The following is a 21320-nucleotide window of genomic DNA, read 5'->3' as shown; positions in this document are numbered from 1 at the left end:
GAGTCTACACTCAGTGGTGTGCTGGAGCCAGCTCTTACCCGGCTCCAGAGCTAATTGTTGGCATCTTTCCTAACCCCATATTAAGTGACTTCGTGTTGGTAGCTTGAAATTGGCCATGGTAGGAATATTTACAGAAATTGACAAACAATACAAATCAGTCCTTCTCCCCAAACTGGTTGTTACATATCTGTCAGCATACTACTGACGTGGGTGGTAGAAACCAGGAGAGTGAATTCTCCCCCATTGTGACTCTACTGGACATTTGGGGCCTGTTTCAAGAAAGGCATCAAGAGCTTAGCGGACACTGCATTCTTTTATGGCTGGAATATTGCTGAGGGCTCTAGGCTGTATACGGTGGAGTGGCTGATGTGGAGAAAGGATGAGTGTGGAGTGACAAGCTATGATGGATCACTTTAGGGCTCAGTTGGTGAGATAAAATGAGAGACGGGTGCCAGAAGAAAGGGTTTCCCTTCCTTGTCTCCTCTAGCTCAGTAGAAGCTGGCGAGACCGGGTGGGGTGGAGAAGCAAGGGAAGAATATCCCTTGGAGAGACTTGGCATTGGCACTTTGCTGCGGTCCTCCCCACCACCACCACCAGAAGGCGCTCTTGTGAGGTTTTGGGGCCGATCTTTCCAGCTCAGGTTGGCGACGCTCTAGTCGCCGCTTCTCTAAGGCCCGCGGGGCGGCCTGGGAGCCGCGGCAGAAAGGCCCGCCTCCGTGCGCGCAGCCTGCGGGCGCGGGTCATGGCGCGGCTCCCGAAGCTCGTAGTCTTCGATCTAGGTGAGGGGCTGGATTGGGAAGAGTTTCGTAGGGCACAGTTTTTTCCAAACCTCAGTTGATGCTCTCGAGGCCCTGCGCCTGCCCAGGCTGAGACCTCCCCCTCCTTCCTCTCACAGATTACACGCTGTGGCCGTTCTGGGTGGACACGCACGTAGACCCCCCGTTCCACAAAAGCAGGTGAGGCGGGGCTGGGGAGGCCTGGGGCCAGGCGGGGCCCCGCGGGAGCTGAGCACACTCTCGCCCTCCCCAGTGATGGAACTGTACGAGATAGGCGGGGCCAGGCCGTCCGACTGTACCCAGAGGTGCCTGAGGTCCTGGAAAGATTGCAGGGCTTGGGGGTGCCCGTCGCGGCCGCTTCACGGTAAGAAGAGCGACTGAGTCGGTCTAATGCTGAGAGGTGCATGCATGAGGAGACTTCCCGTGTAACCCCTTGGCTGCAAAAATTTAGGCGGTGCAAACTTGCAGGTATTTGTATATTCTTAGAATTGTACCTTCTCCTGTGCATTTTGTTTAATAAACATTGGCTCAGTGCCACCTGTGTCAGGAAGGATATGGAATTGAATCAGGGCGGAGGATGCCTACCCATCCCGGAAGAACAGCAAGTTGATTTCCCCCTGGTTACACATAATTTCACTTGCAGCCTTGGCCCTCCACTCTCCTGATCCCATCTACTACACCTTTTTGCAGGACAGGTGAGGTTGAAGGGGCCAACCAGCTACTGGAGCTCTTTGACCTTGTCAGATACTTTGTTCATCGGGAGATCTACCCAGGCAGCAAGGTCACGCACTTTAAGAGGTACGCTGAGATAAGGGGAGAAGCAGGGAGACAGAAGACCAGAGAGGCTGGAGGAGCTAAGAAGCCAGAGTGGTTACCCTCGCCGTGTCTTGCACAGGTTGCATCAGAAGACTGGAGTTCCTTTCTCCCAGATGATCTTCTTTGATGATGAAAAGCGGAATATTGTAGATGTCAGCAAACTGGGTACTGACTGAATGGCAAGGATAGCCATTTGGGGAGTGAGGAGAAAGGGCTCCTAAGAGGGAAGGGGTTAGGTAGATATGTACAGGATGGATAGTTTGCATGCAGGTGACACCCCAAAAAGGTGAGAGTCATAATAGGGAGCCCTGAAGGCCTGATGAAATTGTGGCTTCTTTCTTTCTAGGTGTTACCAGCATTCATGTCCAGAATGGAATGAGCCTTCAGACCCTAACTCAAGGATTAGAGACATTTGCAAAGGCACAAGCTGGACTCTGAGGTCCAGTCCTGTGGATGAGCCTCATTTGAGGCATAGAACTGAAAGGAAATCAGGAGGGCATTTTCAGGTGCATTTGTAAATTATTAAAGTGTATTTGTGTGTGGCAGAAGAGATATTACCCAGTGTGTGTTGTTTCTAATTTTCTAGCGTGTGACCCGGGGTGGGCCATCCGGAGGTGCCAAGACCAGTATGTGAGGCATTAGACTGCATCAGGTTCTGCCTTATAAACTTGTGGCAAACCCAAGACTGTGATTCCCTTATGCTCTCCCCATCCCCACACCTCTCCTGAGCTCTGTCAAGGACATGAAGAACTCTTCCACTGGCCCCAAGTAGTGGGGTGCATTACCCTGCACATTTCCTTCCAGGAAGCAAAGACTTTGTTTTGGGTTGGGGAGGGTGAGGCGACCTTTTTATATAGTGGGAAACGAAGCGGCCGCTTTAAGAGGAGCGCGTGGGTTTGGGGCTGGTGTGTCGGGTCGCACGTGATAGGGGTCTCGCTGGCGCTTGTTGATGATGTCACCGCGGTGCCCCAAGGAGGGATTGGCCGAGGCTGGTCTCGGAGTGATGAGCCCAGCACCTCCCGGGAGCAAGGCGGAAGCGTACGGGACGCCGTAGGGCGGAGGCGGGAGAGGCTAGGGTCGCGATGAGTGGGCTCGGCCGGCTCTTCGGGAGGGGTGAGCCCGGCCGAGACTGGTCCCTGGGAGGTGCTGGCCGCAGGGGGCGGGGGGGGAGCCGGGAGACGCTGTCCTGAAAACGCTGGTGGTCCAGCAAGGCCTTTTCCCGGGCCAGGAGGCGCCGCCTTGTCAGGGCGCCTGGCTCCAGCTGCCTTCCTTCCTTCCCTTGGAGCGAAGAGCTCGAGGCCCGGGAGGGGGTGCGAGTGGTGAGCATGGCAGCTGCGCTGGCTCCCGCCGTTAAGGCCTGGGGGACAAGTTGCTGCCTGTCGGCATTCAGTCCTTTCCAAAACACTGGTGCTTCCTTTATGCTGGGCCAGAGGCAATCTGAGGTGACCCAAGAAAGGTACCCCTCGTGAGCTCCTCTGTGGTGCGGGAAGACAAGCAAAGTCTGGCATTTACAGCGTAGTGTGGCGACTCCGTGATGGAGAGTTTCCTAAACAAGCAAAATCTGGCATTTACAGCGTAGTGTGGCGACTCTGTGATGGAGATTTACCTAAAAGCCAGGGGTGCGCGGAAGAAGCAGGCACGGCGGGTGGTGATCCAGAAGGCTAGAAGTATGCCAGATGGGGGGGTTGAGGTTCTCCAGGAAGAGGTAACTGTGCAAAACAGAGGCAGGAAAAAGTATGGTATATTTAGGGAAAAGGAGTTCTGGCTGCCCCGTGAGTGTGTGTGTGGGCGCGCACACGCGCTGAAGGAAGAGGAAAGTGTGGATGGAGAGGTAAACGGGGGCCAGATCATGAAGGACCCTGTGTGTCTTAAAGTTCTTTGGATTTTATCCTGTAGGCAGTGGAGAGTATGGAAGGATATTAAGCAGGCTAGGGCCTTCAGATTTTTTTTTTTTTAATAAGTCTGTTAGAAGTGCAGAAGATGAAGGGAGAAATTGAGATCAGATTTTTTTTTCTCTAGCCTCCCTACTTCATTCAGTTTGATCCTGTGGAATCAGGACCTTTAGTATCTCCTAGGATAGCAAGTGGAACAGTAATTATAAAAAGTGATTGAACTCTGGTGGGGAACACGGTAATGAGGAGGTTATGCATGTGTGAGTGCAGGTGGTATATGGGAAGTCTTTGTACCTTCCACTCACTCAGTTTGCTGTGAACCCAAAACTGCTCTAAAAAAATAAATTCTATTAAAAAAAACAACTGGAAATGACTTGAAAGGTAACTAGGAATAGCAAAAGAATATTGGCTTTGGAAATCATACTGTCACATTTCAATTCCTTTGCAGTCTCTTACTATAGTAATTGTGATTTTAGACCAAAATGTTAACCTCTTTATGCCTGTTTTCACATTCGTAGAGACAGTACATTCATCGTAGAAAGTTGTTTGGGGATTAACAATAACACGGTCAAGTGCCTAGCACTACTATGCACTCAATAATCGGTGACTAATATTTTTCCTTTACACAATGTGGGCTGCTCCATTGGACTCCAGAGAAGAAGGAGAGGGGGCCAACCCCTGAAGACGCAATACAGAAACTGAAGGAGACGGAGAAGATATTGATCAAGAAACAGGAATTTCTGGAGCAGAAGATTGAACAGGAGCTACAAACTGCCAAGAAGCATGGGACGAAGAATAAGAGAGGTAATGGGGGAGGGACAGGCACCACCGGGGAGGGCCCGGGGGCGGGGGGGAAAGCAAGAGCTTCTGGCTCTGATGTTCAGGGTGTGGGCTGGATCAGCCGCCCTACAGGCTTTGCGGAGGAAGAAAAGGTTGGAACAGCAGCTGGCACAAACGGACGGGACATTATCCACCCTGGAGTTTCAGCGTGAGGCCATTGAGAATGCCACCACCAATGCAGAAGTGCTTCGTACCATGGACCTTGCTGCCCAAGGCATGAAGAAGGCCTACCAGGACATGTGGGTACGGGGGGAGGGGAGGAGGGGGCCCCGGCACTGGGGAGAGTAGCTTGATGTTGTACTGTGAATCTTAAAACCTCTCCAGATGTGAATTTACAGTAGAGTTGCCTGTGATGGCTAGACCCCTATCAGCCTCCTTACTTATTGCAAGGTGATCTCTTTGCTGGCTGGGGCATTCTAGGGAGGAAAGATGATTTTCCTCTTTTTTGTGGTTTTTTTGGCTGTACTGCAAGGCTTGTGGGATCTTAGTTCCCGGACCAGGGATTGAACCCCGGGCCCTCCTCAGTGAAAACACCCAGTCCTAACCACTGGACTTCCAGGGAATTCCCAATTTTCCTCATTTTTAAAGATCCTTCAAAGAAGAGAGTGCAACCATTCCTCCCCAGTGCGTCTTCTTGCCATTTCTTAGCCCAGATTTGCCTCTTTACACTTTTCCAGGGATCTCTTTTATCTAGTACATGGATTTGTCAGTCTGAAGCCACAGGCAGGAGGGTCTTCATTCATGTGAGATGAAAAAGTCAGGGTTGTCACCTGATTTCTGGGCTGTGTATCTTGTTTTCAGGGACATTGACAAGGTGGATGAACTGATGGCTGACATCACAGAACAACAGGAGGTGGCCCAGCAGATCTCAGATGCCATTTCTCGACCCGTGGGATTTGGAGATGATGTGGATGAGGTGATTGGGAGTGAGGGGTCAAGGAATATTGGAGAAGGCATGGGACCAGCCAGAAGGAATGCCTAAGAGAACTGTGGGACAGGTTTGGGGGAAACTCCAAAAGTGGTATGTTTCTGGAAGTAGAATTTTCCTTTGTCTTGAGCGATCCTGTCATCCCATATCCAGGATGAACTGTTGGAGGAGCTAGAGGAGCTGGAGCAGGAGGAATTGGCCCGAGAGTTGTTACATGTGGGCGACAAGGAGGAGGAACCCCCAGTCACACTGCCCAGTGTACCGTCTACACATCTTCCAGCAGGGCCAGGTACCCAGGGCTGTTCTGTCATCTCAGGGACTTGAGAGGGTGGGATAGATATGGGGAAAAATTATTCCTCATCCATCCTGCCTGAAAGGATCTAGGCAGAGAGGGTTGCTGCTACAGTTGCACAGGTTGTTGACTGCATAAGGGCACCTGGCTGAAGGGGAATGAGGACTGAAGTCAGGCCTGTGCTTCACTCAGCAAACTGTGTCCCCTGGTTTAGGGCTGCAAATGCCCGGAGAAAGAGGCAGCTTCTTCTGATTTGCCCAAAGGTGCTGTGGGAATTAGCAGCAGCCCAGCAAGCAAGACCATACCCTTAGGTTCTTTGCTGGGAGAGAGCGTTCCGCAGGCTCTGAGTGTTATAGGAGGGGATGGTTGGAAGTTGCTGAGGCCTTAACACTTCTTTCTTTCTCTGGGTATCCTTATCCCCAAAGCTCCCAAAACGGATGAAGATGAAGAAGCACTAAAGCAGTTGGCTGAGTGGGTGTCCTGATGAGTCTGGGCTTGTCTACCTGACGCTGCCTTCATTGTTCTCTTTTCCTTAAGTGCCAAGTGCTAAGCTAAAGGAACATGGCCTTGTTGGGAGGTCCTGCTGAGAGTGGTAGTGTGACCCTGCCTGAGAAAAGGGTCTGTCGCCCTCCCATCTCAGGCTCAACCCTGAAGAAGGATCTTGGTGCAGGAGGAACCCCTGGGCTCCCTTTAATAGCAGTTACAGTGCCCTCGTTCGCAATAAAATTGGGCGGATGGAACCCTAGTGCTTATACTGCCCTGTCTACAACTGAAACTCGTCTCTTGGTCCTTGGAGCTTTGTTTCAAGAAATGAGTAGTAATGAGAGTAATGAAGGGGAGTTGGAGCATAGGAGAAATGGGAACTTCCATTATCTCAGCCTACTATGTTCCAGGCAGATACTGTTCCATCTCTCAGGCTGGTGTGTCCTAGAGCTGCCTGGTGCTGAGGGTGAGGAAACTGCCATCTGTTATTTATCCTAGAACCGTGTGGAGCTGTCCCTGAGCCTTCCCTCATTGCTTTCACCCAGTTGTGTCTCTGCCGAGAGAGCCCCGTGACTCACCAGCTGTCCCCTTACAAAGCCCACTTTCAAGGGTAGGAAAGGAGACGTACGGGGATAAGGGGTCAATAGGTTTCCTTTCTCCGGAACGCATAGTTCATAGGCTTGGTTTGAACTGTCACTTCAACGTGTAGGAGCAATGATGAGGGACCATGATTCACCAGAATTGTTTCAGTAGTGGGTAAGGTGGCATTTGGAGGAGGAAGGAACCAAGATATTACATACCTCCTGATACCCATGTCTAAAAGAATGAACAGTGCCGTCCCCTTGGACTGTAGACAGGCAGAGCTGTGACCAAACCGAGCAATCAGGGTAGAGCAACCTCTACCCCACTATTTGAACATTTAGAGTGCATAGAGATAGACAAAACTGAGCATGTACTCAGCCAGAATAATGAAGCTTCCCCAAAGCAGGTGTTCCTCTGAGCACGCCCAACCCACTTCCCTATGAGCCACATATGCGCTACACTGTAAATTATAATGTTGACTTGACCAGTGTCACGATGACTGGTTACAAGCTCTGGGCAGAAACACCTCTCACCCTCAGCAGTGTTTGCTGCTAAGGTTCCCCTGAGGGAAGACTGTGACTCTAGCTGATGGAACTAAAACAGAATTAGATTTATTTTTGGTGGGAAAGATTTTTAGCCCAAGACCCTCCTGCTTTGCTCCTCTTTCAACCCCCTCCTCCTTCCGCCGTTTTCAGGTACTGATTTCCAAGGATTGGTGACGATTGGTGCCGGGGGGCTGGGACATGGCCTCAAGCAGCCTGATCTCATGGGTGGGTTGCTCAGGCTGGAACTTGAGCACCCAGGGATCCTTGATGATGTCCAGGATGGTGGCACGCTTGGTGGCTTGGCATAGTGTCTGGAGGACCAGGTTCTAGGGCAGGGGAGAGAGAGGTCTTGGCTGAGCTGGCCCGCATTGTGCCACACAATGAGCAGCTGGACCTAAGAAAGTAGCAGGATCACACCACTCTGGTGAAAGGGAGTGCGGCCCTGACTTTACCCTTAAAAGCCTCCTGTCTGCTCAGAAAGCCAACACCTTGAGGGGAAGGAAAGGAAGGGTTCCTTGGGGGAAATCCTTGCAGAATCCCCTTCTGGCCTAAAGAGATAGAGACTAAAACCTGCTTATCACTCACATCCCAGGTGCAAGCCCAGAGGTTGGCCCTTTAAGCCCTCCCCACTATTCTAGGGCAGGGCAAGGGTGTGGAATGGCCCTGGTATCGGGGGGAGGCTTCCCTGGGGTTGGGAGGTCTAAGTTGCGTATTCCCTCTCTGCAGGTCACCCCTGAGGCCTCAGCCCTCCTGGGGGAGCCAGCACCTTGCACTCCTGGGAGATGGCATAGTTAGGTGGAAAAGTGACCTCCTTCTGAGTCTCTCTCAGCAGTTTCTTGAGATTGGTGTCATCGAAGGGCAGACGGGCAACTACTAGCGTGTAGAGGATGACGCCCATGCTCCAGATGTCAGACAGGAAAGGGTTGTAGGGCAGGCCTAGCAAGACCTCCGGGCAGGCATAAGCAAAGCTGCCACAGTAGGTCTGGCTGAGGTGGCTAAAGCAGTTCCCTTGGCGGTAGGAAGGGCTACTCCGCACAGACTGGCTAGAAGGCACCATCTTGGCGAAGCCAAAGTCCGATATCTTCACGTTCTTCCACTTGTCCAGCAACAGGTTCTCCAACTTTAAGTCCCTACCAGCAGCAGAAAGGCTGGGGGTCAGGAGAGGGCTTAGTGTTAGACTGGGAGCTGAAGGGCCAGGGGTCAGAGGCTAGAGATAAGGAAAGGCAAAGAGGGAGAGAGATGCCATTATGAGGACACAGGGCAGAGAGGAAGGAAGGTCATGGAGTTGTGAGCAGAGCCCAGAGGGAAGAGAGGATGGTACCTGAGGATCACTAGGAGCTCACCATCACTTTTCATAAAGTGCTCTGCTCACAGTGGGTACTTAACAAATGTTCTTGACCGGATGATTAAAATAAAGTGGATGAATAGGCCTAGATACTGAGGAGGGAGGTCAAGGGAAGAAAAAAGAGGGTAGAACATGGAAGACGTGCATAAAACCCCCTTGGGAGCCCAAAGGCCTCAGTCTGGGTGGCAGCGCCCTCACCGGTGCACGATGCCCTTGCTGTGCAGGTAGGCAATGCCCAGGGTCATCTGGGAGAACCACTTGCCAGCAAGGGGCTCAGAGCAGGCCCCATAGTGCTGGATCCACTCAAGGACGTCACCACCCTGAACCAGCTCCAGAATAACGTACACTCGGGATGTGGTCTCGATGGCCTGATAGAAGTTGATGAGATACTTGTGCCGCAGGACCTTCATTACCTGGCCCCAGGAGAGGGACCCATCAAACCCAGGCAGGGAGCACCCTGGCTGCGCTCCCAGCCTTCTCCTACTCTCCCACTGCTACTTTCCTAGAACTTTGCAACAGAATCAAACCCCAGAGGGCTGGTGGCCTGTGGACAAACCCTATGCTTTGCACTTTTTACTTTTTGAGGGTCTGGAGGTGAGGTGGAAAGAAGCTGAATTTACATCAAGTAATTTTCCTAGCTGCCTAGTGAGTCATTCAGTTGTGGTATACGGGTTTCTGGCTCCACCCCCTCCTAACCATACCCCTTTTGAGAAGCCTTAAGCAGCTTGGTACCAGCTCCCTCTTCTAGCCCCTTTCCAACCTGTATCTCACGGGGCAAGAACTTGTTAAGATAGTCCTCAGAGGCCTTCTTCTTTGAGATGATCTTGACAGCCACCATGACTTTCTGCTTTGTGTAGTAAGCCTCATACACCGTCCCGTAGGAGCCATGGCCAATGACTTTGCCCACTTCATAACCATATTCCTCCATGACAGAGCGGTAGGCCGAGGTGGATGGTGCTCCCAAGGTGTCTCCCTTCCCCATGGTGTTGGGCTTGCTGAGAGCAGGGAGCTTTGCTACTTAAAAGCCTCCTGTCTGCTCAGAAAGCCAACACCTTGAGCCGCTGAAGGCTAGGGTACCAAAGTGAAGTTAGTCTCCCAAAGCTTGCCTATGTAGTCATACAAGTCTGGGATGCTGGGCTCAGCTCTCCACTAGGAGCTTGGAGAGGGAAGAAGGGAAAAGCAGTTCTTTTTGTCTCCACTGGCTGTTGTTACTTCTTTCTCCTCTTGGTTACGGAACTCCCCAAGGTCCCGTGTTCCGCACACATCATAATCCACCTTCTATCCACCACTGGCCACAAGGCTTGAGAAGGAAATGCAGTTTGGAACATATTCATTGCTGGAGGTACCTTTATAATTTGGTGAGACTCGCTCCGTGGATCTGGTCCTTTCAACCAATCATGTTTATTGAGCACCTGCTATGTGCCAGGCAGTGTACGGAGTCCTGGGAGAAAATAACCAATAAGGCGAAGAGAGCCTCTGCTAGCGTTTATAATCCAGCATGAGAAACACCTGAGTGTCAGAATATCACAGAGAATCGCAAGGTATTGTAGAAGCGTGTTCTAAGGAATCTAACTTTAAAATGTATTCTTTTTGCGGGGGGGTGGTGGTGGCTTAAAATAACAATCTTTTTTTTTTTTGAACAAGTTGAGCTGGACTCAGTTGGGTAATTCAGCTGGTGGCATCATCTCAGCTGGCTGGTTTGTTTCGGCGTATGATCTCATTATTCAGTAGAGTAGCCCAAGTTCCCTCACACAGTTTGCACTGAATTTCAAGAGAAAAAAAGACAAGCTGCATGACCAATGGAGGCCTAGGCTCCAGAATCACAAACCATCACTTCCATACCTTGATATGCATAAAGACGGTTACAAAGATCACTCGGATTTATGAGGTGGGGATGGAGACTCCTCTTAACCTTGAAATGCATTCTTTTTTTAAAATATTTATTTTGGCTGCACTGGGTCTTAGTTGCGGCACGTGGGATCTTTAGTTGCGGCACGTGGGATCTTTAGTTGCGGCATGCATGTGGGCTCTAAGTTCCCCGACCAGGGATTGAACCCTGGCCCCCTGCATTGGGAGCGTGGAGTTCTACCCACCAGACCACCGGGGAAGTCCCCTTGAAATGCATTCTTATCTTGCCTTCCATGACCCTGAACTCTACAGTTTTCCTTCCATCCCTCTGCCCATTTCTCAGGTTCCACTGGAGCCTCCCCCACCATCCACCCCTTAATCACACCCCGAGGGTTCTATTATAGGCCTTATTTCCTCAGACCTTTCTGTCCTCCCTAAGAATCTCATCGAGACCCTTCATTTCTTAACTCCAGCAAGCCTTCTGCTCCCCTCCCCTCAGTGTGTTCACCCTGAAGTCCAGGGAGTAAATCTGATTTTATTCCCATAACAATTCAGTGCCTCCCCATTCTCCTTAAGATCAAGTCCAGATTCTTTTATGTGGCTTCAAATTTGACCCTGCTTACCTCCCCGATTTTTTCTTGTAACATACATGCAATGCTCTGGCCAAACAATTGCTTTTCCTTCATTGTTCCCTCTGTTCTGGCAAACTCCTACTCTCCCTTCAGGACTTAGCTGATGATCTGTTTTAAGGAAGCCTTTACTGACTGTTCAGGCCCAAATTAGATGGTCCTCCCTCCTGGGTGCTCCCACAGCTCCAATACTTTCTCTAACATGGTGTCTGTTTTTCTTGCTTGCATCTCCCACTAGGCTGTAAGGGAGGTCAGCTGATGAGAGAAGGGATATGAAGTCAAAGACTTGAGAAGAAAGGCTTGTGGAGAATGGGAGAGAGCTGATTTGGAAAATGAGCATTATTGGCAGCACTGAGGGCCCAAATGAGATTGGAAAACACAACTTATGGACACACAATCTTAACATATCATAGTGTTAAGATTATTTTAGCATTCTGGATATAGGTGCTTGAATATTAACAGACATATTGACCCAAGATTAAGGTTTCACTTAGCAGCTGCCATGAAAGAATGGGAGAGAGGCATCAAGAACACAGGCAAGAATGTGGCTAAAATGATGGAATGCAGACTCTAAGCTGCTTGGGTTAGGAAGACAAGCTAGAAAAAGGCCAAAGGATAGGGGGAGGGGTTGCAGGTCTCAGTGAAATGGAACAAGTTTGGTGGGAAAGACAGAGGACAAGAGGTTGTGTCAGAGGGGTTATATAACTGGATTTAAGATGGGGGGAGGGGGTGGCACACAGAGGAAATAACAAAGGAAGAATCAGAGTTATCTTCCATCCTCCAAAACGAAACAGAAACTCCAACATTATGCCATAGGCTACTGGTAAATTCCTATTTATTGACAGGCTGATCCTGCTGGCAGGGTGGTTCCAAAGTCCTGTTGGAAGCCAGATCTACATCCTCAGTCTATCAAGATGAACAACTGTCCAGGGCACACAGTGGTAAGGAGGCCCACCCAGCCCCGCCTATCTTCTGCTGCCCTGGATAGGCAGCTTGGTGGCACCTCTGTTCTCATCACGTACAGCAGATAAACCAGTTCATTCAAGGAATGTGTATTAAGCTGCCTACTGTATACAAAAGCACTGCTAGGCTCTGAGGATACCAAGATGGATAAATTATAATCGTCCTGTGAGGAGTTAGCAATTAGCAAGGGAGACAGACACGTAAGAAGTTAAAATAACAGTACGGTGAGATAAAGTTCTGTAAACAAAGCCTGTAAGGAAATGTTAAGGGAAGGCTTTATAGAGAAGGTGGCATTTGCACTGTTCAAAAGAAGTCTCCAGGCAGGTTAAGTAGGGAATGGTAGATTGAACAGTCTAGGCAGAAGGAACCATATATAAAGCTTGCAAGCTTGAGAAAATATGACACTCAAGATTTCAATTTAAATATACAAGATAGGGTTCCAGAGGGGAATGTACCTGGAGAAGTAATTTAAATGCAGGTCTGAGAGGCCTAATATGCCAAGCTTTTTTTGACTCTGTCCTATGCACTCATGGTTAAATTTTGCTGTGCATCAAAGTCAGAGCTTGTTAAAAAAATACTGATGCCCAGTCACCTCCTTCCCCAAGATCCGGATTTGGTGGAACTCAGGTATCTATGTTATTTTTTATAAATTTATTTATTTTTATTTTTGGCTGCGCTGGGTCTTTGTTGCTGTGTGCTGGCTTTCTGTAGTTGCGGCGAGTGGGGGCTACTCTTTCTTGCGGTGTGTGGGCTTCTCACTGCGGTGGCTTCTCTTGTTGCAGAGCATAGGCTCTAGGCACGCGGGCTCAGTAGTTGTGGCGCACGGGCTTAGTTGCTCCGTGGCATGTGGGATCTTCCTGGGCCAGGGCTCGAACTCATGTCCCCTGCATTGGCAGGCAGATTCTTAACCACTGTGGCACCAGGGAAGTCCCGGTATCTATGTTTTTAATCAGTTTCCAGCTGAATCTGACGCACACCAATATTTGAGAACCACTGTTGCAAACTAGTGAATTTAATGAAACGAAACAGACTCACAGATACAGGGAACAAACTAGTGGTTACCAGTGAGAAGGGCGAGGGGGCAATATAGGGGTGGAGGAGTGGGAGTACAAACTATTGGGAGTAAGGTGGGCTCAAGGATGTATTGCACAACACGGGGAATATAGCCAATATTTTGTAATAACTGTAAATGGAAAGTTACCTTTAAAAATTTTTTTAGGGCTTCCCTGGTGGCACAGTGGTTAAGAATCCGCCTGCCAATGCAGGGGATACAGGTTCGAGCCCTGCTCTGGGAAGATCCCACATGCCGCAGAGCAACTAAGCCTGTGCGCCACAGCTGCTGAGCCTGCGCTGTAGAGCCCACGTGCCACAACTACTGAAGCCCGCGCACCTGGAGCCTATGCTCCGCACCAAAGGAAGCCGCCACAATGAGAAGCCCACGCACCACAACAAAGAGTGGCCCCCGCTCGCCACAACTGGAGAGGGCCAGCGCACAGCAACAAAAGACCCAACTCAGCCAAAAATAAATAGATAAATAAATAAAATATTAAAAAAAATTTTTTTTAAGAAAAGAACCACTGTTGCAGGAAATAGGACATCTTTAAGACTAAAGAAAGAAAAAATCCTTGCAGCAGCAGTATGGAAAATGGATCCAAGGGGAGAGATGACCAAGAGACTAGCAAGGTGGCTGTAATGATAATTTAGGTGAGGGGATGGGGCCTGAACCAAGGCAGCATGAAGGGCAATTTGGAAGATAATTCGAGAGAAAAGCAGAGGAGGCTTGGTGGCACTGATCTTATGGGGGCGGCTGTTAATTGTGAAGGAGGCCCAGGTTTAGAGACCAGGGGATTATCACTTTAAAAAGCCACTCTAAATTACTTTTCTAATTACAAAATTAATTGATTGTCTAAAAAACTCAACCCCCTACTTCCTGGATCCTCCTGCGGGGAGGAGGGCTGGGTCAGAGAGGGCAGAAGTGAGTAAATGAAGGGCTTTTCAAGCCAGAAACCGCTTGAGATTTTCCACTTTCTTTACGCGAGGAAAGGAAACCTTAAGTTGTTCCCAGGTGGCCAAAACGAAGTCATGGCCCCTGGGTCTGATCGCCAGAGGAATTTCCCTAATGGCAGATCCCTTGACAGGATAAACTTTTCCAGAATAATCTGCAATACAAAATTAAGAGATGCTCAAACACATATACAGAGATAAATAAAGAATAAAAACATAGAGACCGAAGCAAGCATGTCAAGGTTCTTTACCTGCAATTAACAACAAGCGTCAGGCGGCCCAGTTCACGGGGTAAAAGAGCAACTACCCGATCTCTTTGCGTGCCTCTGCACCAAACCTGGCCCAGGCTTGCCTATCGTCGGACACGGGACGGTCGCTATACGGTCAGGGAGGCCTCCAGTACAGTCTCGGTAAGATATTTTTATTTACGGCATTTGGTTTTTGGCGACAGGCCATTCAGGACGGATGGCAGAGCAGCAGTGAGGTGAGATCCGATTCTAGGACGCTCGTATGGGCTGTGTCCTCTGCTGTCGTACGACAGCGACGCCCAAAGCCTCACCCCCGCCCGGGTTGAGGACCTTGAGCCACCTCTCGGGGCTCAGCCTCAGCAGTCGGTGGCGAGTCCCATTGGTTCAGCCGGCAAGCGCTTCGGCCTCCGCTAGGTGTGGGAGCAGCCGCCGCCCGGGCTCCGCGTCCCGGGCAGTCACTGGGCGCGAGCAGCGGGCACTGCTCTTGGACGCCCAACCCAAACCTTCCCGGGGATAGGCGGCCGGACCCGCGGCAACGCTTATCCAAAAAGGGCGTTTGTGTCCTCGTAGCCAGGTCTCAACCGCAACCCCCACTGGAGAAACCTGGGAGCTTTGGAGCGGCCTCGGCCTGGGGGGAGTGGCCCCCTCCAAGCTCCAGGAAAGGAGCTTTCCGCCGGGCTGAGGTCCCCTCGGGTGAAGGCGGAAGAGGGAAGACTGACGTGTCCTGAGCTGCCCTCAGGTCGCCGGGAGGGCCCCCCACCCCGCTCCTTGCCGGGCGACGGGCTAGCCCGAGACTCGCGGGGTCTCCAGAGCTGGGCCGGGCCTCCAGCCGTAGAAAGGTTCCCCAAGGAAGCACTGAAGTGAGCCGGGCGCGATATTTTGCGGTGCGGCCGCAGCCACTGCGATCAGGCACCGCAGCGGCCAGCCCCGTGGAGGTCGGTTGTCAAGTCCTCTCCAGGCCCCCTGCTAGCGCGTCGCTCTGGGGGAGCCCCCGGCAGGAGCGCGAGGGCGGCTGCAGGGCAGCAGAGGCCGCTGGCGCCGCCTCGGCCAGCCCTTCCCGCGCGGAGAGCACCCCGGGGCTGCGGCGGGAAGGTGCCGGACGTGCGGGGCCGCGTGGCGTTGCCATGGAAACGGGCTGGGGCGCGCGGGGAGGTCCCGGGCAGGCGGGCTGCCGGAGGGGGGGACCCCAGGTTGGGAGGACTACATAGCAGAGGTGGAGGCCAGTGTTCGAGCTAGAGGGACATGGTGTGGTGTGGCGGTGGGGAGGTGGCCTCCTGAGGGAGGGTCGGAAAGGCCAAGGGGAGGAATTGGAGCCATTGGCTTCAGTTCAAAGAACCTGACCTGGGGAGTCATTCGATCCCTGGTTCCCATAACTGCAGGACTACCCCAAACAGGTTCCGCTGCCTTAAGGATGACAGTCCTAGGCCACCCTGGAAGTTGGAGCTGCCGGTGGTTGCCACTCCTGCTGCTGCTGTTGCTGGGCACAGGTCGAGATCCAGGGGTGGAAGGTGTGACACACTACAAGGCCGGCGACCCCGTCATTCTGTATGTCAACAAAGTGGGACCTTACCATAACCCTCAGGAGACTTACCACTACTATCAGCTTCCAGTCTGCTGTCCTGAGAAGATACGCCACAAAAGCCTTAGCCTGGGTGAAGTGCTGGATGGGGACCGGATGGCTGAGTCTTTGTACGAGATCCGCTTTCGGGAGAATGTGGAGAAGAGAATTCTGTGCCACATGCAGCTCAGTTCCGCACAGGTCAGCCTCTCCACACTGACTAGAACTTAGCCCTCCCTCCCAGGGCCTAATAATAGTGTCTTAGGTTTATGGTTTTCAAAGCACCTTTATGGAAATGATCTGATTTGATTCTAACTACAACCTCATGTGGCAGGCAGGGAGGGTGGTATTTATCATTTGCATTTGGTTGATGAAGAAACATACTTGTTCAGAAGTAACTTCTTCAAGACTACATGGATAATGGATTGCAGAGTTGACATTAGAGCCCAGGGCTCCTGACTCGAAGCTTCTCTGTAGGTAATAAGGTCCCAACTATCACACCTATGTAGGCATTTTTTGCCATCCCTACCTCTTGGCTTTTTTAATTGGCTCCTTTACATGCTGCCTAATTTTCCCTATCACGCTTTTTTCTTCAGCAATTCCTATCTTAGGGCACTTTTCCTTAGTCTACTGCAGACCTTCCTACACCTCCCTCTCCTCCTAGGCCTTCATCCTGTCGAGTCATACTTGCTCATTTCAGAGAATCCCAACATAATACTAGGGTCTACCCAGTGGTTCTCAACAGGGGGCTTTTGTCTCTCAAGAGACATCTGGCAATGTCTAAAGACTTTTTATTTTTAATTAACTAATTTATTTATGTTTGGCTGTGTTGGGTCTTTGTTGCAGTGCACGGGCCTCTCATTGCGGTGGCTTCTCTTGTTGCGGAGCATGGGCTCTAGGCGCGCGGGCTTCAGTAGTTGTGGCACACGGGCTTAGTTGCTCCGCGGCATGTGGGATCTTCCCAGACCAGGGCTCAAACCCGTGTCCCCTGCATTGGCAGGCGGATTCTTAACCACTGCGCCACCAGGGATGTCCTCTGAAGATATTTTTGATTGTCACTACTGGGGAACGCTACTGACATCTAGTGAGAAGCAGCCAGGGACGGAGCATCTTACAATTCATAGGGCAGCCCCCTACAACAAAGCATTTTCCAGCTCAAAATGTCATTAGTGGGGCTGCCCTGGTGGCGCATGGTTGAGAATCCGCCTGCCAATGCAGGGGATACGGGTTTGAGCCCTGGTCCAGGAAGATCCCACAAGCCGCAGAGCAACTAAGCCCGTGTGCCACAACTACTGAGCCCACGGGCCACAACTACTGAAGCCCGTGCGCCTAGAGCCCATGCTCCACAAAAGAAGCCACCGCAATAAGAAGCCCACGCACCACAACGAAGAGTAGCCCCTGCTCTCCGCAACTAGAGAAAGGCTGCGCACAGCAACGAAGACCCAGTGCAGCCAAAAATAAATAAATAAAATAATTAATTAAAAAAAAAACATATCATTAGTGCTGAAGTTGAAACCCTGCTCTAATACAATGCCTGGGGAGGCCTTGTCTGACTCCTAACTTGCTCTTTTTAGGTGGAACAGCTGCGCCAGGCCATTGAGGAACTATACTACTTTGAATTTGTGGTGGACGACTTGCCAATCCGTGGCTTTGTGGGCTACATGGAGGAGAGTGGCTTCCTGCCTCACAGCCACAAGATAGGACTCTGGACCCATTTGGACTTCCACCTAGAATTCCACGGAGATCGAATTATATTTGCCAATGTCTCAGTGCGGGACGTCAAGCCCCACAGTTTAGATGGGTTACGACCGGATGAGTTCCTAGGCCTCACCCACACCTACAGTGTGCGCTGGTCTGAGACTTCAGTCGAGCGTCGGAGTGACAGGCGCCGTGGTGACGATGGTGGTTTCTTTCCCCGAACACTGGAAATCCATTGGTTGTCCATCATTAATTCCATGGTGCTTGTGTTTTTACTGGTGGGTTTTGTGGCTGTCATTCTCATGCGTGTGCTTCGAAATGACCTGGCTCGGTACAACTTGGATGAAGAGACAACCTCTGGAGGTTCTGGTGATGACTTTGACCAAGGTGACAATGGCTGGAAAATTATCCATACAGATGTCTTCCGCTTCCCTCCATACCGTGGTCTGCTCTGTGCTGTGCTTGGTGTGGGTGCCCAGTTCCTGGCCCTTGGCACTGGTAAGGTGATAAAAATTAATTAGGGATTTCTCTCAAGGGGTAGAACTAAGTAGGTAGTTTGTTCAGAAAAAGATCTACAGATCTTCTCTTCTGTCCAAGGTGAGGGGCAGACCTAAGGGGTGGAATGGCTCTAGCAAGGATGTGTATATTCTGTTGTGGGTTTTCTGGACAACAGAACTGGGGGATATTGTTTTGATGGAAGCCCTGGGTCTGGGAGAAAGGGGGCTGGCTGATTTCTATGAAATTGCCAGTAGAGGGATAGGTGAGACCTAACACAGGCTTTCCACTACCATGCTGCAGGCATTATTGTCATGGCGCTGCTGGGCATGTTCAATGTGCACCGTCACGGGGCTATTAACTCAGCAGCCATCTTGTTGTATGCCCTGACTTGCTGCATCTCTGGCTATGTGTCCAGCCACTTCTACCGGCAGATTGGAGGCGAGCGTTGGGTGTGGAACATCATTCTCACCACCAGTCTCTTCTCTGGTGAGGACTGCCCTTTCCGTGGTGGGCCAGTTTAGGAACTTAGAACACATCATGGAACCTGAGATAGAGTCAGAGTAGGGCTTTCAAGGGACTGAAAATAGGTAAAAGAAACACTAAGGAAACCATTCAAAAGACAAAAAGTGCATTTCTTTTTTTTTTTGCATAGTTAAATATTAAGCCCTTGAAACGTTTTAGGCAACGTGATAAGCACTTGACATGCCTTCATCTCATTTAATTGTCACACTGACTTCATGAAGTAGGTAATATTGTCCCCATTTTACAGATGAGGAAATTGAACTTCAGGCTGGTTAAGTAACTTGCCTGAGATTGTACTCCTAAAAAGCAGAGAATCAGGTTTCAGACCTAGGCAGTCAAACTCTAGAGCCTGTATTCTCAACCATTACACTGAAATAACACTCTTGAATTTATCTTTTGAGACTCCCTTTCTTTCCCCCCAAGTTTTTTTTTTGTTTGGCCACGCTGCACGGCATGTGGGATCCCACTTCCCTGATCAGGGATCGAACCTGCGCCCCCTGCATTGGAGGCGTGGTGTCTTAACCACTGGACCACCAGGGAAGTCCATCCCCAAGTTTTTTTTTTTTTTTTTTTTTGCGGTACGCGGGCCTCTCACTGCTGTGGCCTCTCCCGTTGCGGAGCACGGGCTCCGGACGCGCAGGCTCAGCGGCCATGGCTCACGGGCCCAGCTGCTCCGCGGCATGTGGGATCCTCCCGGACCGGGGCACGAACCCGTGTCCCCTGCATTGGCAGGCGGACTCTCAACCACTGCGCCACCAGGGAAGCCCCCCAAGCTTTTTTAATTTTGAAAGTGGGCCTCCCCACTCTAGCCTTTCAAGCCAGCTTGTCCTTTCAAAGGCAGTAGTAGTTTGCATTCTGAACCTCTTGTGTTTCCAACTGTTAAGTATCTGATTTCTGTTCTACCACATTTACATTTGAACCAGGGCTTTCTGAAAACAGAGCCTTAATTCAAAGGAATGTCTCATACTAGGAATCACCAGTGCCACAGCAGGACAGGCCCTTGGAGGCAGGTGGATTTGTGTCACTCTTAGATCATAATGTAACGGGCTTGCCTAGATCCTTAATGATAATGGGTAGGGGAGGGAGTGTTGGTAAGCTAAGGAACAAAGAACAACAAGACATGAAAGGGTGGAGTCAGCCTGGGAGCGGGATGTTTCACTCCTCACCCCTTTAGGTCCAGTCTGATTGGGTGCTCCCAGGGATGTAGCTCCTAGTGCTAACTCTCCCTCTGGGGCCCATCCCTGCAGTGCCTTTCTTCCTGACGTGGAGTGTGGTGAACTCCGTGCATTGGGCCAATGGTTCAACACAGGCTCTGCCAGCCACCACCATCCTGCTGCTTCTGACGGTTTGGCTGCTGGTGGGCTTTCCCCTCACTGTCATTGGAGGTATCTTCGGGAAGAACAACGCTAGCCCCTTTGATGCACCTTGTCGCACCAAGAACATAGCTCGGGAAATCCCACCCCAGCCCTGGTACAAGTCTTCTCTCGTCCACATGACTGTTGGAGGCTTCCTGCCTTTCAGGTATCCTCCCTTTATTCCATGGCCATCACTCTCAGGATCCTGACCTTAACTTTCCCCTTCCGTACTCACCCTGTACCGTAACCCATTGTCGCTGATAATCCCTGGTTCAGCTGTACCATTAAGAGATCACTAAATGGTTCCTCCTTTCTCCAACCAGGACTGAGCTTGAATCAGTTCAAATATGAGGGTGTCTCACTTGTGAAGCTCTCCAGAGACATTGCTCCTTTCACTGTCTTCCTAGTTTCTGACTTTGGCGACACAACGTGGGGCTTAAAACCCATTTGATTACTCATTCAATTTGTCAAGTACCTTTTAGTGCCAGACAAATACAGTGGAAAATAGACCAGACAAGATCCCTGCTCTCAACCTACCAAAGAAGATGTTCTTGAAATGAGAGCAGCTAATCATAGGTGGAAGAGTCCCCATCAAACCAGGAACTCCAGTGCAGGGAGTAGAGAGGGCCCACTTTCCACAGTGGCCCAGTAACGTGGAGGGGTGGTGGCTGGAGTTTGGCCTGGCCACTGTGCTGGCAGTGCACAGCCCTTTAATGCTGTGTATCGTCTCTTCTCTTCACAGTGCCATCTCTGTGGAGCTGTACTACATCTTTGCCACAGTCTGGGGTCGGGAGCAGTACACTTTGTACGGCATCCTCTTCTTCGTCTTCGCCATCCTGCTGAGCGTGGGGGCTTGCATCTCCATCGCACTCACCTACTTCCAGTTGTCTGGGGAGGATTACCGCTGGTGGTGGCGATCTGTGCTGAGTGTTGGCTCCACTGGCCTCTTCATTTTCTTCTACTCAGTTTTCTACTATGCCCGGCGCTCCAACATGTCAGGGGTGGTACAGACAGTAGAGTTCTTTGGCTACTCCTTACTCACTGGATATGTCTTCTTCCTCATGCTGGGCACCATCTCCTTTTTTTCTTCCCTAAAGTTCATCCGTTATATCTATGTTAACCTCAAGATGGACTGAGTTTTGGGTGGCAAAACTATCACTCTTCTTTCCCTTTCTTCATGCCCTACTGATCTCTTACCAACATCTCTTCTGATTGAGTGACTGAGTTGTGTGATGGTTTTGTTGCCTTCCCCTTTGCCCTTTGGGCCTCCCTTCTACAGAGAGGTCCCGGAAATTATAAGCCTCTATTATATAAGGAGTATATATTTGAACTTTTTAAGTTGCCTTTTTTTGGTCCTGATTTTTCTTTTTACAATACCAAAATAAAATTTATTAAGAAAAAGGGTCCTGTAGTTGGAGGGTTTGGTCTGGATATAGGAACTCGTGCCCTGCCGTTAAGGGCACTGTCCTCTAGGAAGGCGGGTCGACCGCGAAATGCA

At 50.7% G+C, this 21320-nt stretch overlaps 4 protein-coding genes across 8 annotated transcripts; 3 read left to right on the top strand and 1 right to left on the bottom strand.

Moving 5' to 3' along the window:
• The first annotated feature begins 621 nt into the window (after window positions 1–621).
• MDP1 (magnesium dependent phosphatase 1) lies at window positions 622–4275 on the top strand. Of its 2 annotated transcripts, XR_011377254.1 has the most exons (7): window positions 622–779; window positions 896–956; window positions 1030–1140; window positions 1467–1574; window positions 1672–1757; window positions 1939–2098; window positions 4139–4275. XR_011377254.1 is itself a non-coding variant. In XM_070044954.1 (6 exons), the coding sequence occupies exons 1-6, from the start codon at window positions 743–745 to the stop codon at window positions 2028–2030; spliced, it is 495 nt and encodes a 164-aa protein (XP_069901055.1). In that variant the 5' UTR covers window positions 622–742; the 3' UTR covers window positions 2031–2158. The 2 variants fall into 2 exon arrangements, 1 of the variants encoding a protein (XP_069901055.1); XM_070044954.1 differs by lacking the exon at window positions 4139–4275 and having other exon boundaries at window positions 1939–2158.
• CHMP4A (charged multivesicular body protein 4A) lies at window positions 2537–6319 on the top strand. The gene is made up of 6 exons (XM_030854647.3): window positions 2537–2705; window positions 4139–4288; window positions 4386–4563; window positions 5126–5240; window positions 5406–5541; window positions 5970–6319. The coding sequence occupies exons 1-6, from the start codon at window positions 2675–2677 to the stop codon at window positions 6026–6028; spliced, it is 669 nt and encodes a 222-aa protein (XP_030710507.1). The 5' UTR covers window positions 2537–2674; the 3' UTR covers window positions 6029–6319.
• Window positions 6320–7237: 918 nt separating this feature from the next.
• Window positions 7238–9481, bottom strand: TSSK4 (testis specific serine kinase 4). The gene is made up of 4 exons (XM_030854663.2): window positions 9260–9481; window positions 8698–8912; window positions 7921–8320; window positions 7238–7480 (listed from the first exon to the last, which is right to left on the bottom strand). The coding sequence occupies exons 1-4, from the start codon at window positions 9479–9481 to the stop codon at window positions 7301–7303; spliced, it is 1017 nt and encodes a 338-aa protein (XP_030710523.1). The 3' UTR covers window positions 7238–7300.
• A 3957-nt stretch (window positions 9482–13438) lies between these two features.
• On the top strand, window positions 13439–21226 carry TM9SF1 (transmembrane 9 superfamily member 1). 4 transcript variants are annotated; one of them, XM_030854646.3, is made up of 6 exons: window positions 13439–14353; window positions 15586–15950; window positions 17324–17945; window positions 18246–18431; window positions 19715–19988; window positions 20565–21226. In XM_030854646.3, exons 2-6 carry the CDS (start codon window positions 15603–15605, stop codon window positions 20956–20958), a joined length of 1824 nt encoding a protein of 607 aa, XP_030710506.1. In that variant the 5' UTR covers window positions 13439–14353; window positions 15586–15602; the 3' UTR covers window positions 20959–21226. The 4 variants fall into 4 exon arrangements, with proteins under 4 accessions (XP_030710506.1, XP_030710504.1, XP_030710503.1 ...); XM_030854644.3 differs by lacking the exon at window positions 13439–14353 and adding an exon at window positions 14424–15126; XM_030854643.2 differs by lacking the exon at window positions 13439–14353 and adding an exon at window positions 15136–15283.
• Window positions 21227–21320: the final 94 nt, after the last annotated feature.

This window comes from Globicephala melas, chromosome 2 (genome assembly GCF_963455315.2).
Source record: "Globicephala melas chromosome 2, mGloMel1.2, whole genome shotgun sequence".
Taxonomy (NCBI): Eukaryota; Metazoa; Chordata; class Mammalia; order Artiodactyla; family Delphinidae; genus Globicephala; species Globicephala melas.
The sequence above is the reverse complement of the archived record's forward strand: the minus strand, read 5'-3'. Positions and strand labels throughout refer to the sequence as shown.